This window comes from Hippocampus bargibanti, linkage group LG07 (assembly GCF_051943395.1).
Source record: "Hippocampus bargibanti isolate YZ-2025 linkage group LG07, ASM5194339v1, whole genome shotgun sequence".
NCBI lineage: Eukaryota > Metazoa > Chordata > Actinopteri > Syngnathiformes > Syngnathidae > Hippocampus > Hippocampus bargibanti.
The window spans coordinates 4,261,608-4,275,623 of NC_142740.1; the positions used below are offsets into that span (position 1 = coordinate 4,261,608).

Sequence of the window (14,016 nt, forward strand, 5' to 3'; positions counted from 1 at the left end):
CGACAATTTAGGGTTCACATCGTGGCCATTTTCTGTCCAATTGGAAACGGATGAAAGTGGTATTTTTAATTCCATGTTATTATTCAATGACAGGAATCCCACTTTTTTTAATGAGGTTTGACTCCAGATTCAACCATAGAAAAGTTTGATGTGATTTATTAATTTTTGGCCAAAATGAGCCATATGTTTTAATCATTTCCAAAAGAGCAGTTTTATGTCTTAATGTAGCGAATGAATAACAGAATTAAGATTTTTAAACTGCTGACCAGAAATTATTATGGTCGTTTGATATGTGTTTGCGCCCTCTGCTGGCTAAAGAAAGGTTGTAATATGAGCATTCTTGAAATTAAATTAAAAACAATATTGCTTAGGTTGTTTTACAACCTGTATTTGTGCCCCAAAATATTTGGAAGATTAATCGATAAACTAATCACAAATTGTCCCAAGTGTGGACAAAAGTGCTGAAAAGGGGGAACAATCAAATAAAAATGTTCAGAATTTTTGGACATAGTGTCCTTGAGAGTTTTAAAAGGCGCTTGTAAATGAAATGTACTATTATAAGAGTATCAAGTGTATTGTTATTGTTGACATTTTGGGGTATTTTGCTAAAATATATGAGAGTAAAATTGATTTTTGTCATTAAATTAGCTAGGTAGGTAGCTAGCTAGCTAGCTATTAGCTAGCGATTACCTAGCTAGATAGCTAGCTATCTATTAGCAAGCGATTAGCTAGCTAGCGATTAGCTATTATTTTTCAGTACGAATCAATTCAGGTTACTTATACGAGCCATACTTACATGAGCCTTAAACATACAGTAAAGTCTCGTTATATCGATATCGGATATATCGATAGTCCCGGTTATATCGATACTATTTCTATGCACGCACGGAGAAAATTACATGCAAACAGGGTCGGATATATCGATAGTCCCGGTTATATCGATATTTTTTCGGACTCCCTTGAATATCGATATAACGAGATTTTACTGTACATTGCATAAAACAACTTACAAACAAATTCACCTTACGAACAACCGCTCGGAACGTATCTTTTTGGTAAATTGGGGAGCGTCTGTATATATTTTTTTTTCTCATTTTCAAAAGTCGTGGACAAACAGTCTCTTTTAAAATGTTCTTCAGCACAAACATCTAATTTGAATCGACGATTTTTACCCTGTGAGTGTAGTCAAGACGACGTAAGAAAGGTCAACTCAAGATAAATGCACACGTGTCAGCGTCATGGTTATTAGCAGTGTCTGAAACTCATGACAAAAACTTACCGGAAACCAGGGCAGACAACTCTGAAAAGTTGCCTGCCCCATTTTTCACAACTTCAAACACAATAAGACGACTAAGCGCAAAAAAAAAAAACAACAACATTCTTGCAAAGTATTAAGGATTGTTTTTATGAAGGATGTACCTACCACAAATGCTCCCTTGCTTTATTTATCGTAATTTGTCCATACGCTCTTCGTCATTTTCCACAATGCAATGTTTGCGTCATCTGCTACAAGCCACGTGAATTCTTCTTTCCACGATGCGTTTAATGTGTGTTCAATTTTTAAGCGCCTTTCAAAACTCTCAAGTATACTTTACAGTCACGGGATAATGTACATTTTACATTAGCTTCTTTTGAATCTTCTGGAACTGAGGTTCTGTGCATCTACTTTGAAAAATGATATGCAAATGCACGATCTTATAACGACGAATAAAGACGGAAGCACGAAGCAGGCTTCTGATTGGCTCCCGTGCCGAGTATGCAAATTGCCAAACGAAGTGAAATTCTGAAATTTCCAAACCGAATGAAGATTTCTAAATCGGAATAATTTATTCTGATTACGAAATCTTTGTTCAAACGTTTGCTTTATTAAATAAAGCAAACGTTTGATTTGAAGATTTTTTTTTTTTTTTTTTTTTTTTTCTTGAAGAAGTTGTCAGCCACCCGGGCGGAGACATTTTGTAAGTTGTACGCCCGGCGGAAAAGTTGCACGCCCCGGGCGTCCGGGCAGGCGCTATTTCAGACACTGTTATGAATGAGTACACGTGACAATTTTCAAGTGAGGTAGCGGTGAATGCGAGTGAGTGTGTTTCATAAGTGGTCTCAAACCCACGTGTCATACTCACACATGCGTTCCGTGGCGGTTACGACGGACGGCGGGGGGTGTTGTCCAGTTCAGTGTTTAAATGGAGAGGGTGGGGGATTTTTATAGGTGAGCAGTTACAGCTGACCTGAGGTGAGCCTTATTTTTTTTTGCATCTCCCGCCCCCCCCCCTAAATCAAATGCGAAAGCCCCACCACACTCATTATCACCCATAAAAAAGAGAGGCGGGGCAAGGAGGGTTAAAAACAAAGAATAAAGAGAGCAAGAAGCACCCAAAAATGCAGCAGAAAGAAGAAAAGAGAGTAAACGTCACAAATAAGTGAGCAGCTAAGCACCATCGCGAGCTGTCATGAAGAATTCAGGCGAAGGGTTATGAAAAGGAAGGAAAAAAAAAACTAGAAAGCCCCCCAAGAGCACCACAATTTGTCACTGCTCCCCATTGATCGCACCTCAGGCAGCTGGCTGCTGGTGCTGTCTGAGCAGCCCGTCTCCAGCACGGGGCTATCCGGTCGTGGGAAGGGGGCCGGAGGGCGGAGGGGAGTCGAGGTTTCGTCAAGTGGTGGGGGGCCGCCCGATGACTCCTGAGATTGCTGCAGAGAGTCCACGTGGTTGGATGCCGTGTCGTCCGTGGCTGAGTCGCTGTTGAGCTGGGGAGAAAAGTGGAGATGTTTTTACAGGGAGGGTAAGAGGCGAAAGGGGGGTTGTGGGTCAAAGTAGCAGGGATGTGAGGCATTTTTTTAACTATAGGAAGGAGAAATGAAAGGAAGTTTTAGCTCTTCTTGGGTATATATATATATTTTTTTTGCATCTCTGGTTTATTTAGTTTAGTTGTGTCCATAATTTGTAAAATCACTTCAAATAACTTCTACTCGGTGCATTTTACAAAGATTACACCGCGTATAGCTATATTTTACGTTTTAAGACTCGCGCTGAATATTCAGGATGTCTTGTTTTCGAGTTGGTGACGATGCCCTTAGTGACGTCACAGAGGGAACGCCTCCTGACCGAGAAAGCGACACACAATGCATTTTGGGTACTTTGTTTGGTCTGATAACTTCGTGTTGATGGCAAAATTAGAAGGAACACTACAAAAATAACGCGATGGTGAATCGTTGTGTGTTGCAGCCAATAGCGGTAGCACGCATAAAGAAGGTGTAAGTTGACACAAATTCCCAGCGGACAAATCAGCCCATTTCCAAAGGAGCATGTGCGCCATCTTATTCATTTTCTGGGACGCTACATTGGAGTCCAGATAGCTCGAATTGATACGGAAGGACTTCTTTAATCGATTGCAAACATTTATGCTTTCCTCTTCAGAACTATTTGAATCATATTCATAACTGGATGAGTAACAAGAAAGCATCTTCTCCGAATCAGAACTCTCTGAAGCCATGTTTTGATTCTGGAGCAAGGCAGTGTGTGACCAATTGTGACATCACGAACAAGGGGGCGGGACTTTCTGAATCTGCCCAGTTCTGACCTCATCTTGTGGCAGTTTTGGGACACTAAGTCATTTTTATTGGTGTTTTGCATTTGACTAAAAATATGAGCCTGCATGTTTTGGGTATTTTAGATGCTATAAAACGTTTTTCTGAGGTCAGTTAGGAAACAAAGAAATGGTGTCGGTTGTCCTTTAAAGCGCTATTTAAACCAATATGTATGTATTGCATTGTATTTTGGATATATGCCCTAATTTCAAACACAGATAACACCAGATAATTTAGGAATCAACTCTTTTTTTCCTGATGAAAGAAGAGAGTCTACGGCTTCTGATGCTGAATTGAATATTTAGGTAGTGTAAAACTCAATATTCTGTGGGTCGTGGAATTCATATGAAAATGACAACAACCCTGGCACGAGAGTGGACACATGTTTCCACATGTCTGGCAGTGAATGAATTAAGATCTCCTAGGGTGTACTTACCGATCACAAAAAAAGGGGTGGGTGTGACAGAGGGTTTTAAAAAAGTGCGAGCTACAACCACAGCAGCAGAGCTTCACAGAAAGGGGGGGAGGTGGGGGGGGGGGGGGGTCACCACCAGCCAAGAAGCAAGCAGAAAGCCCCTCGCGCCCACACATGCTCCAGCTCAACACACACTCTTCTCAAGCACATACGCAGTAGTGATGGGAATTCCGGCTCTTTTCAGAGAGCCGGTTCTTTTGGCTCGGCTCACTAAAAAGATCTGGCTCATTTAGCTCCCAAACGACTCCTCAGTTTGTTTTTTATATATTATTTTGTTGCTTAAATTATCTTCCAAAAATCATGTAAAATTATGTGAAACACTAATTACTAATGTAAAAAATACACTATCAAATATTTTTATTTATATGGCTTGATTTATATGTGCACAGAGTTAGTGGATGCTAACTTTTTACTCTGGTCTGATGATCAGCTGTCACTAATTTGCTTTTCATATTAATAATGCTATCATACCAACTTGTAAAAACATATAATAATTGAATAATAATAACAGCATAATGTGATAACATTTGTCCACCTGTCTACCCTCCCCCTTTCTCACTGCTGCGTGTCTGCAATTCTCCCCTCCCTCCTCTACCACGGATATCAACCAATCACGTGCGGCTTTAACCGAAGACTGGGGGCGGGGAAAAGTCGGCTCCCATTCCCGGCTCTTATTCGTTCACTTCAGAGATCGGCTCTAAGAACCGGCTCGTTTGCGAATGACACATCACTCATATGCAGGTGTGAGGAGCTTGGCAAGTTGGGGGGTGAGGGACGAGAGGGCAAGGGGCGGGGTTTGTTTTTACGGACTCTGATTGGAGTGCGACTTACGCGGCCGGAGCGGCTGAGAATCTGGCTAGCGCTCAGTACCTCCTCCTCGGACGACTCGTCCGTGTCCTCGTGGTTGGTGAGGTTGAGGCTGGGCGTGCTGCCGGCATACTGGCACTCCTGCAGAGACGGCGTGTCCCCTTTGTCCATGCTCTCCAGGGAGCGCCGCCGGACACCCCAATTGAAGTTGTCCACGCTTTCCCCCTGCGGGACGTTGGCGAGTACAATAGTGAGACAGAGTGGAAAATGTCCCCATTGTGGGACGATTAAAGGCTTTCTGATTCTGATTGTGAAATATATAAATGCATAACACACCATGCGTTTCACTTGAACACAAAAATGCGATAAACTAATAAAAATCAAGATGAAATAAGCATAGATGTGATTTTTTTTACACCAAAACAAACAAAGAAGTCGATGAAAAGGTTTCTTCAGTCGTCATCTGTACTTCTTTGAAGGTAGCAGACATTCCGCTCCTCATCCGAAAAGCTTCGTCAGCGAACTAAAGTTGTGCTGCACGCCCTTCATATATCCCTAAAATCTTAGCGAAAGAAAATACAGGTAACATCCGACTTACGACCGAGTTCCTTTTCCGACCAAACGGTCGTAAGTCAGAATGGTCGTAAGTCGAAATCCATTCAAAATGTTGAATAGAGACTCGGAGGTTAAATGACTCACAAACTCCCCCTCTTAAAATGTTAAAAATAGGGTCTGGAGGTCGTGGTCGTAAGTAAAGGTGGTCGTAAGTCGAGCAGGTCGTAAGTCAGATGTTACTTGTAGATGGTTTAAAGGGGAGTCAAAGAAACAATTTTTGTAAAACAGCAAAACCCTTCACTAAATCGCCATTGTTGTTTGGGGTTTAATTTGGATCGTGCTTACAACAGTCTTCTTAGATCGTTACCATGTAGGCTCAGTCATGTTGATGATGTGGTACCAGAGCGAATGGGGCAATCAGAGCCAGTCATAGATCATAATCAGACAGAACAAAAGAAGTGATCAGATTAGCTACAGGGAGTTGTCCACTGCTCCCTCCAACCTTAGAGCAGGGACCAATCAAAGCAGAGGTCTGGCCCCGCCACCTCTGGGCATTAGGAATATATATATATATATATAGAGGGTCAGAGCTACCAGCAAAAATTTTAGTTCGCTGACGAAGCTTCTCGGATGAAACGTCCGACTTCTTCAAAGAAGTACAGATGACGGCTCAAGAAACCTTTTCATCGATGGATCACTCCTGTATGACTGAGAGCTTACACAGACGGAGACACAGAGGTGCAAAAACCGAAAGCAGGGTACACACATAAAAACAACACATTCCAATTTTTGATGCTGCCTTTTCGGCAGCATGAATATGCCAGCACCGTTTTTGATTGGGAAGGAATGTCGGTGCCATTTGACGTTTGTCATCGCTGGACAGCTCTGAGGCGATTGTGCTTTTTGTTGCGCCTGTAATGGGCAGAATTTTTACAGCTCTGCTCTGTTCAGCGGAAAGGTCGGTGCTGTTCGACAGTCAGCGTCAGCGCAGAACGCCAATGCATATGTGGAACTGTCGCGGCTTGGAAATGAAGCGGATTTACGTGTGACGGGAGATGGGAGACAATCTCTTTTTGTCAATGGATGCTACAGTATTTGTGTTTGCTTTCAACATTTAGCTTGTAGTGGACATGCACATTTCCTCATGACATCCCTGATCCACTGGTGAAAAGGACACTTTGATCCTCTCCTCTTTCATATAGAAATGCTTCATACAATGAATAATGAATAATAATAATAATAATACATTTCATTTATAAGCGCCTTTAAAAACTTTCAAGGTCACTTTAAAGTCACAGTATATGTTTTTCTGTGGGTGAGCAGTGGCAGCCACACGCGCCAGCGTTCACTCAACCCGGAAGTAACTCAGAGATTAATGACTGTCTTTGTGTTATTTTGACCTCAAGATGGCACCGCGAGAGTGGCTGCCTTTATAGCAGCTCCTGTATTTTGTTTTTCTACTTCTTCCTTTCCTTTTCCCCACCATAAATTTGCTGCTGTTAAATGTAAATTTCTCCACTGCGAGACTAATAAAGACTAATCCAATCCAAAAAAAAAAGGAAAAGAGTTTCGATTAGATGGTTCCATTTTTTCCCTTCTAATACCACTCTATCTTCTGCTTTGTAATTTGCATCAGGTCCGATGCCCCGTGTCACTGTACTGCCTCTCATAGGTCAGTCCAGGTACTACAAGGTTGTTCGTTATTGGCAAGAGAATTTGTGAGCTTCTGCAAATTTCCAAATTCATTTTTCACATGAAATTGATATACATGTGCACCCCGCTTAAGATGTTCAAAGACTTACCTGCAACTCCTTGCGGCAAAAGAAGAGACGGAACACGGGTGTTATAAAACACTCAGGACAATGACAATAAACGGTAAGTACAAACATGGACACAGATTAATTAGATTGAGTCATCATGGAGGACAATTGGATGAGACACATTCCCAGAAAATGGATCTCAGGGAATTCCTAGTATACCGAGAATGGACAATTTTCTCACCTCTGCGTCCTCCAGCTCGATATCTAAGAAGTCAAAGTCTTTAAAGACGCCAAACTGCTGCTCGCTGCCCAGGTCTTCTGCCTGCGTTTCTTCTTCTTGTACTACTTCCTCCACGGTCGGGATCAAACTGGTCTGCTGGTCGGTCGAGTCCAGGTCTTCGTTGGATGAGAAGACCACCTGCGTTTATAGGGGAAAGGACATCGGATCTCAAAAACGGGATACACAACTGGGACTTTATATTTTCCGAACCGTATTAACTCATCTAATCCACTTTTTGGAATTGACAAGCTAAAATGAACGCTTGAGTTTACAAGCAAATTGCTTAATTCATTCACTGCCAGATGATGTGCAAAAGTATGTACACCCCAGTGCCAGGGTTTTTGTCATTTGCACTCAAATATGCAGGAGCTACAGAATATTGAGTTTTAGGACTACATAAACATTCAATGCAGTGTAAGAAACCTGAGACTCTCTTCTTTTATCAGAAAAAAAGTTAATTCCTAAGTTAGATGGGTCTGGAGTTATATGAGCTCGAAATGGGGGTGGCTGTCCAAAATACAATAAAATACAATTAGAGTAAAGTCTCGTTATATCGATATCGGATATATCGATAGTCCCGGTTATATCGATACTATATCTATGCACGCATGGAGAAAATTACATGCAAACAGGGTCGGATATATCGATAGTCCCGGTTATATCGATATTTTTCCGGACTCCCTTGAATATCGATATAACGAGACTTTACTGTATATAATAATAATAATAATAATAATAATAATAATAATAATAATAATAATAATAATAATACTACATAGCGCTTTAACAACAGCTGAAGCTGTAACAAAGCGCTAACATGGACTAAAGGGAAATGTTGCCCCCTTATGGAAGGGCAAAACATTGCCAGAGGCCTGACTAGCGCTTTATCGGAAGCCCACGCCAGAAAAAGCCAAAACCCGATTCCTAAGTTAGATAGGTCTGGAGTTATAAGAGCTTGAAATAGGGGTGGCTGTCCATAGTGTAATGCAATATTAATATATTGGTTTATTTCGTGCTTTAACAACAGCTGAACAAAGCGCTAACATGGAAAAAAGGGAAATGCTGCCCCCTTGTGGGGGATAAAATGTATTATTATGATTATGATTATCACTAGTATTATCATCACTATTATCACCACTAATATCATCACTATTACATTCACTATTACTATCACTACTATTACTAGTTATTATTATTATTATTATTATTATTATTATTATTATTATATCTACCAGTACCAAATGGAAAATATGTGGGAAAAAAAAGAAATAATGACATGTAAAATTGAAAAGATCTTGCTGGAAGTCTTACAGATGGATTTTTGGGAATGCCAGACTCTGGCCCACATAGACATAGAACATTCATGAGTCTCTCTCTGGTTCTTCTCTGGAAAGACAAAAAAAAATTAATCCTAAATAATATTTAAAAACCATCTGTTTCAAGAAGGGAAGTCCATCTTTTTCATTCTTCTACCTGAGAGAGTTGCGGCCTCTTCCAGCTAACCGGCACCAGTCCGTTGGAATTGGATCCAGAGGATGTGGAGGACGTACTCCTGGTGACGGCGCTCATCTGCGGTTTCCCGTTCCTGCCGGCCACCGTGCGCTGATCGCCATATTTATGCCCGATGATGGGAGTCTAAAGAGACACGATTAGTAGTGAGTCCCCTGAGAAAAAAAATTAACTCAAAATTGACGGGATGGCAGCAAAGTACTACAGTGATACCTTGGCTTACGAACTTAATTGGTTCCCAAAAAGAGTGTGTAAGGCGAAAAGTGTGTATCCCAAAAATAATTTCCCATAGGAAACCATTAAAATGAGAATAATCTGTTCCCAGGTCCCCATAAAACATGATTTTCTACTTTCTAAGCCTTAAAACTACACAACAAATACCTTATTTTGTGTATAATAAATGTGCTATGGTATTATAATTAAAGAAATAGACTGTACTGTATAATAAAGTCATTTTATTTACCTTTGTGATGGTTGTTGATGGCTTGATGGAATGGAGTGGCCGCTTTCATCAGAATTAAACACTTGATGAGGAACGTAACCTTCTTCTTTTACCATCTTGAGGAATGATCCCTTGTAGGTGCTTTCTCTGCGATAATTTTATCTAGTTCCTCATCAACTGCCGTTGAATTATCAAAGTTCACTGTCGTCTGCCTGTCTCTTTAATGTTTAAACCACCTCCCCTCAGTGTTGCGCACTTGACCAATCGCGTGGCTTTAACCGAACACTGAGGGCGGGGAATAGAGGACAAAAACAGTCGGCTGCCATTTTCTTGTTAGGAGAACGGACTCGCTCGCGAACGACACATCTCACATCATTGTGGCAGCTCCGTGTGTATCCCGAAAAATAGTTCATATGCCAAGGTAAAATTGACATAAATTTAACGTTCGTAAACCGAAAAGTTCGTAAGCCAAGGGGTTCGTAAACCGAGGTATCACTGTAACAGAAAATAGATTTGTAATTGTAACTGTTCAATGGTGATAATAATTGATAGCATAACAGTATCAGGATAAACAAGATAACTCCAAAAGTAACGTATTTTATGGTGTATAAGGCGCACTCAAACGCCTTGATTTTCTTCAAAAGACACCTTATACACACGTGCGCCTTATAATATGTTGAGTAATATTGATTCACAACAGGTCTTGTCTATCTACATGGTTCGCTCCACCATTTGTGTTAGCATTGATGTCGCTTGCAGAACACCTTCAACGACCGATATCATTTATGAGTCCATGTAGCATTGTATGTACGCTTTTAGGCTTGCGAATTTGAGGCAAATCTTGAGCCTATTTTTTTTAGCTTTTTTATGACATTAGAAATACATTTTGATCCATTTGTGTCGCAACTATTGTGTTCTACTCTAGCGCCTTATAAAGCGGTGTGCCTTGTATTTGGAAAACTGATATATTTATATTACATTTGGAAAACTCTTCATTTATTGAAGGTGCGCCTTATATATAGAAAAAGTTTGAAAATACACCATTCATTGGGGGTGCGCCTTATACTCAAGTGCGTCTTATACAACCGGAAAATACGGTACATCATGCAAGCCTAATGTATTTATTTTTTCTCCTCTTCATTTCAGTACAAAACAGCGTGAGCACTTTAACCGCATGGGACCAACAGAATAAAAGACGTTCACCTCCGAGATGTCAAAGTGGAAGTCCAGGGTCTTCCCGGGAAGCTCCTTGGAAGAGTTATTAAATATCCGCGTGAAGGCGATTTCTGGCGAGCCGCACGACTCGCTGCTGTACGAGCGTTGCACGTCGTCGGGTACCACCAGGCTGGCTGAGCGGGACACCACCAGCTTCAGAATGTTTTGAGCTTCCTTCCAATGTGGGCTCTGGAGGGAAATATGAGAGGAGGAAAAGTCGCTGAGTTTTGGGTGGAATTTAGGAATGCGAAGGAAAATATTTTCAACGCTCTCTGGCTCCCGGCTCACGTGTTAAAAAAGCAAATCAGTACATTAGTGGAATTAGAGATAAAAGGGATAAAGTAGTATAGAATTAGCTTGAGGAGGTCATTGAGTGCAGCGGTTTTATAAGTTCATTATAAGTATAAAACAGATGGAAATGTTACAAATAAGAAACGTAGATTACAAATGTAAAGATTTTGCGGGGAAAATGTTCATAAAATCCAATCACCCATATAAATCAATATGTATTGTATTGTATTGTAAATAAAGGTAAAACGGGTGGCAAAAATTACAAATATCTGGAAAAAATACTGGTAAAAATTCCCCACCTTCCTCAATAAAAATAAATCTCTATATCGCTCGATTGCTATATCTACATTCACATCCACATTCATATTTATATTTATCTTCTTTTCCTTTCAGCTTTTCCCTTCTGGGGTCGCCACAGTGAATCAGTGTCCTCCATCTAACCGGGTTTTATCTATATCTATATCTATATCTATATTTATATTTATATTTATATTTATATTCTTTTCCTTTCAGCTTTTCCCTTCTGGGGTCGCCACAGTGAATCAGTGTCCTCCATCTAACCGGGTTTTATCTATATCTATATCTATATCTATATCTATATCTATATTTATATTTATATTTATATTTATATTTATATTTATATTTATATTCTTTTCCTTTCAGCTTTTCCCTTCTGGGGTCGCCACAGTGAATCAGTGTCCTCCATCTAACCGGGTTTTATCTATATCTATATCTATATCTATATCTATATTTATATTTATATATATATTTATATTCTTTTCCTTTCAGCTTTTCCCTTCTGGGGTCGCCACAGTGAATCAGTGTCCTCCATCTAACCGGGTTTTATCTATATCTATATCTATATTTATATCTATATTTATATTTATATTTATATTTATATTTATATTTATCTTCTTTTCCTTTCAGCTTTTCCCTTCTGAGGTCGCCACAGTGAATCAGTGTCCTCCATCTAACCGGGTTTTATCTATATCTATATCTATATTTATATCTATATTTATATTTATATTTATATCTATCTTCTTTTCCTTTCAGCTTTTCCCTTCTGGGGTCGCCACAGTGAATCAGTGTCCTCCATCTAACCGGGTTTTATCTATATCTATATCTATATCTATATCTATATGCATATCTATATCTATATCTACATCTATGTCTATATCAAATTATAATTATAAATCTAAAATTAAATATCTGCAAAAATTCTGCAAAACCAAACAAAAATGTAACCAAAAAAAGGATAACGAGACTGACAAAAAAAAACTGCTGGACAGCTGAAAAAAAAAAGAATATTAAATAAAAATACAGGAAAAACATAATGAAAAAAATTCTGGAAGAAAAGTAACAAGAGGGAGAAAAAAAAACAATTGAAAAAGTTAGAAAAAGTCAAATCTATCAAAGAACTGAAAAGTTATGACCCAAAAAAAAAATGCAGAAATACAGCAAAAAAAGGGGATAAAAATTGCCTTTACAAGCAAAATGTGTTATTTCATTTATTTTATTTTATTATTATATTATTTCACTACGCTGCTGTGAAATGTAAATTTCCTCACTGCGAGACTAATAAAGGTAAATCCAATCCAATCCAATTAAAATTACAATAGGTAGTTGTAGTTATAGTATTTCAATGTTATTGCTATTCACAGTGCGACTCGGTCCATAACCTTGAAAACTGCAAAGGTACCAAATGAGTCAAAAAAAAAATATTATGTTTAGCGTAAAGACCAACCTGAACGTATTTGCCTATGATCTTCATTATCTCCAGGTTAAACTGCTTGACCGGGGCAGCCGAAAGGTCAATATGACTCAGCAGGCTGTAGATGATCTGCAACAAGGACTGCTGCATCCCGGGAAGGCCCTTCTCCAGCAACTGGCGAGACAACGCTCGGTTAAACCACGAACGCACAAGGTGACTTCAGGTATTGATCGGCGCACCTCGGCCAAATAGGTGACCAGATTAAGGGTGATGTCAGCGAAGGCGTCGTGCACGTAACGGCACACCACGTTGATCCAGTTGGCGCAGTCGCGTGAGTAGCTGTGCGTGCTGTACAGGCTCATCATGTGCGCCAGGTTGCAGAGCGTGGCTGACTTGTCGTCGGCGCAAAGTTTGGCAATCTTGTCTGCCGTTTCCTTACAGAACGAGGTGGGACTGTCAAAGTGTTGGATGAGGTGCGGCAGTAGGCACAGGATGTTCAGTGGGAAACCTGCGGGGGTGGGGGTATTACAAATACAGTAAAGTCTGGTTATATCGATATCGGATATATCGATAGTATTTCTATGCACGCACGGAGAAAATTACATGCAAACAGGGTCGGATATATCGATAGTCCCGGTTATATCGATATTTTTTCGGACTCCCTTGAATATCGATATAACGAGACTTTACTGTACAACATAATCAGAATCAGAAAGCATTTAATAGTCCCACAATGGGGAATTTTTAACATTTAAAATTTCAACATTTAAACACTGGCTATAGAATCTTCCCCGACAGGTGATAGACTGGTCCAATTTTGTCCCCCTCTAATATCAGCGGGCTCGCGAGATATCTAAATGTCTATCTATTAGCTATTAACAGTGTCTGAAACTCATGACAAAAGGTTAGCGGACACCGCGGCAGACAACTCTGAAAAGTTGCCTGCCTGGCCATAAAGTTGCCTGCTCCATTTTTCACAACTTGAGACACAATAAGACGACTAATGGAAAAAAAAAAAACATTGTTGCGAAGTATAAAGTATTTTTTTTTGAATGAAGGATGTACCTACTACAAATGCTCCCTAGCTTAATTTATGGTAAATATCCATTGCTGAAGATTTTGCTTCAGTTGTCATCATGGTGCACAATGCAATGTTTGCGTTACGTTGTCTGCTAAAAGCCACGTGGACACTTCTTTCTAAGCGGCTTTCTAAACTCTCATGTACACTTTTCAGTCACGGTATAGTCTGAAACGAACGTTCGTTTGGCAATTTGCATACTTGGCACGGCAGGCAATCAGAAGCCTGTTTCGTGCTTCGGACTATACTGTGACTGTCAAATGTACTTGAGAGAGTTTTGAAACGCTGGTTCTCTATTTGCTATC

General features: G+C 40.0%; 1 protein-coding gene across 15 annotated transcripts in view; it reads right to left on the reverse strand.

The window, feature by feature from the left end:
* fryl (FRY like transcription coactivator) overlaps positions 1-14,016 on the reverse strand; it is a 121,231-nt gene that overhangs the window by 20,190 nt on the left and 87,025 nt on the right. For 13 of the 15 annotated variants that reach the window (XR_016115617.1, XR_016115616.1, XM_089001443.1 and 10 more), the window contains 8 exons: positions 12,873-13,141; positions 12,667-12,807; positions 10,620-10,820; positions 8,939-9,100; positions 8,777-8,851; positions 7,427-7,603; positions 4,895-5,095; positions 2,551-2,748 (listed from right to left, as the gene is read on the reverse strand). Coding sequence is in view for 12 of the 15 variants with exons in the window: in XM_089001443.1 (XP_088857569.1) it covers positions 2,551-2,748; positions 4,895-5,095; positions 7,427-7,603; positions 8,777-8,851; positions 8,939-9,100; positions 10,620-10,820; positions 12,667-12,807; positions 12,873-13,141 (1,424 nt within the window). In the remaining 3 variants the exon portion in view is untranslated. Of the gene's footprint in view, positions 1-2,123; positions 2,749-4,894; positions 5,096-7,426; positions 7,604-8,776; positions 8,852-8,938; positions 9,101-10,619; positions 10,821-12,666; positions 12,808-12,872; positions 13,142-14,016 lie in introns of all 15 variants that reach the window. The other 2 variants (XR_016115619.1, XM_089001436.1) reach the window with 2 other exon arrangements.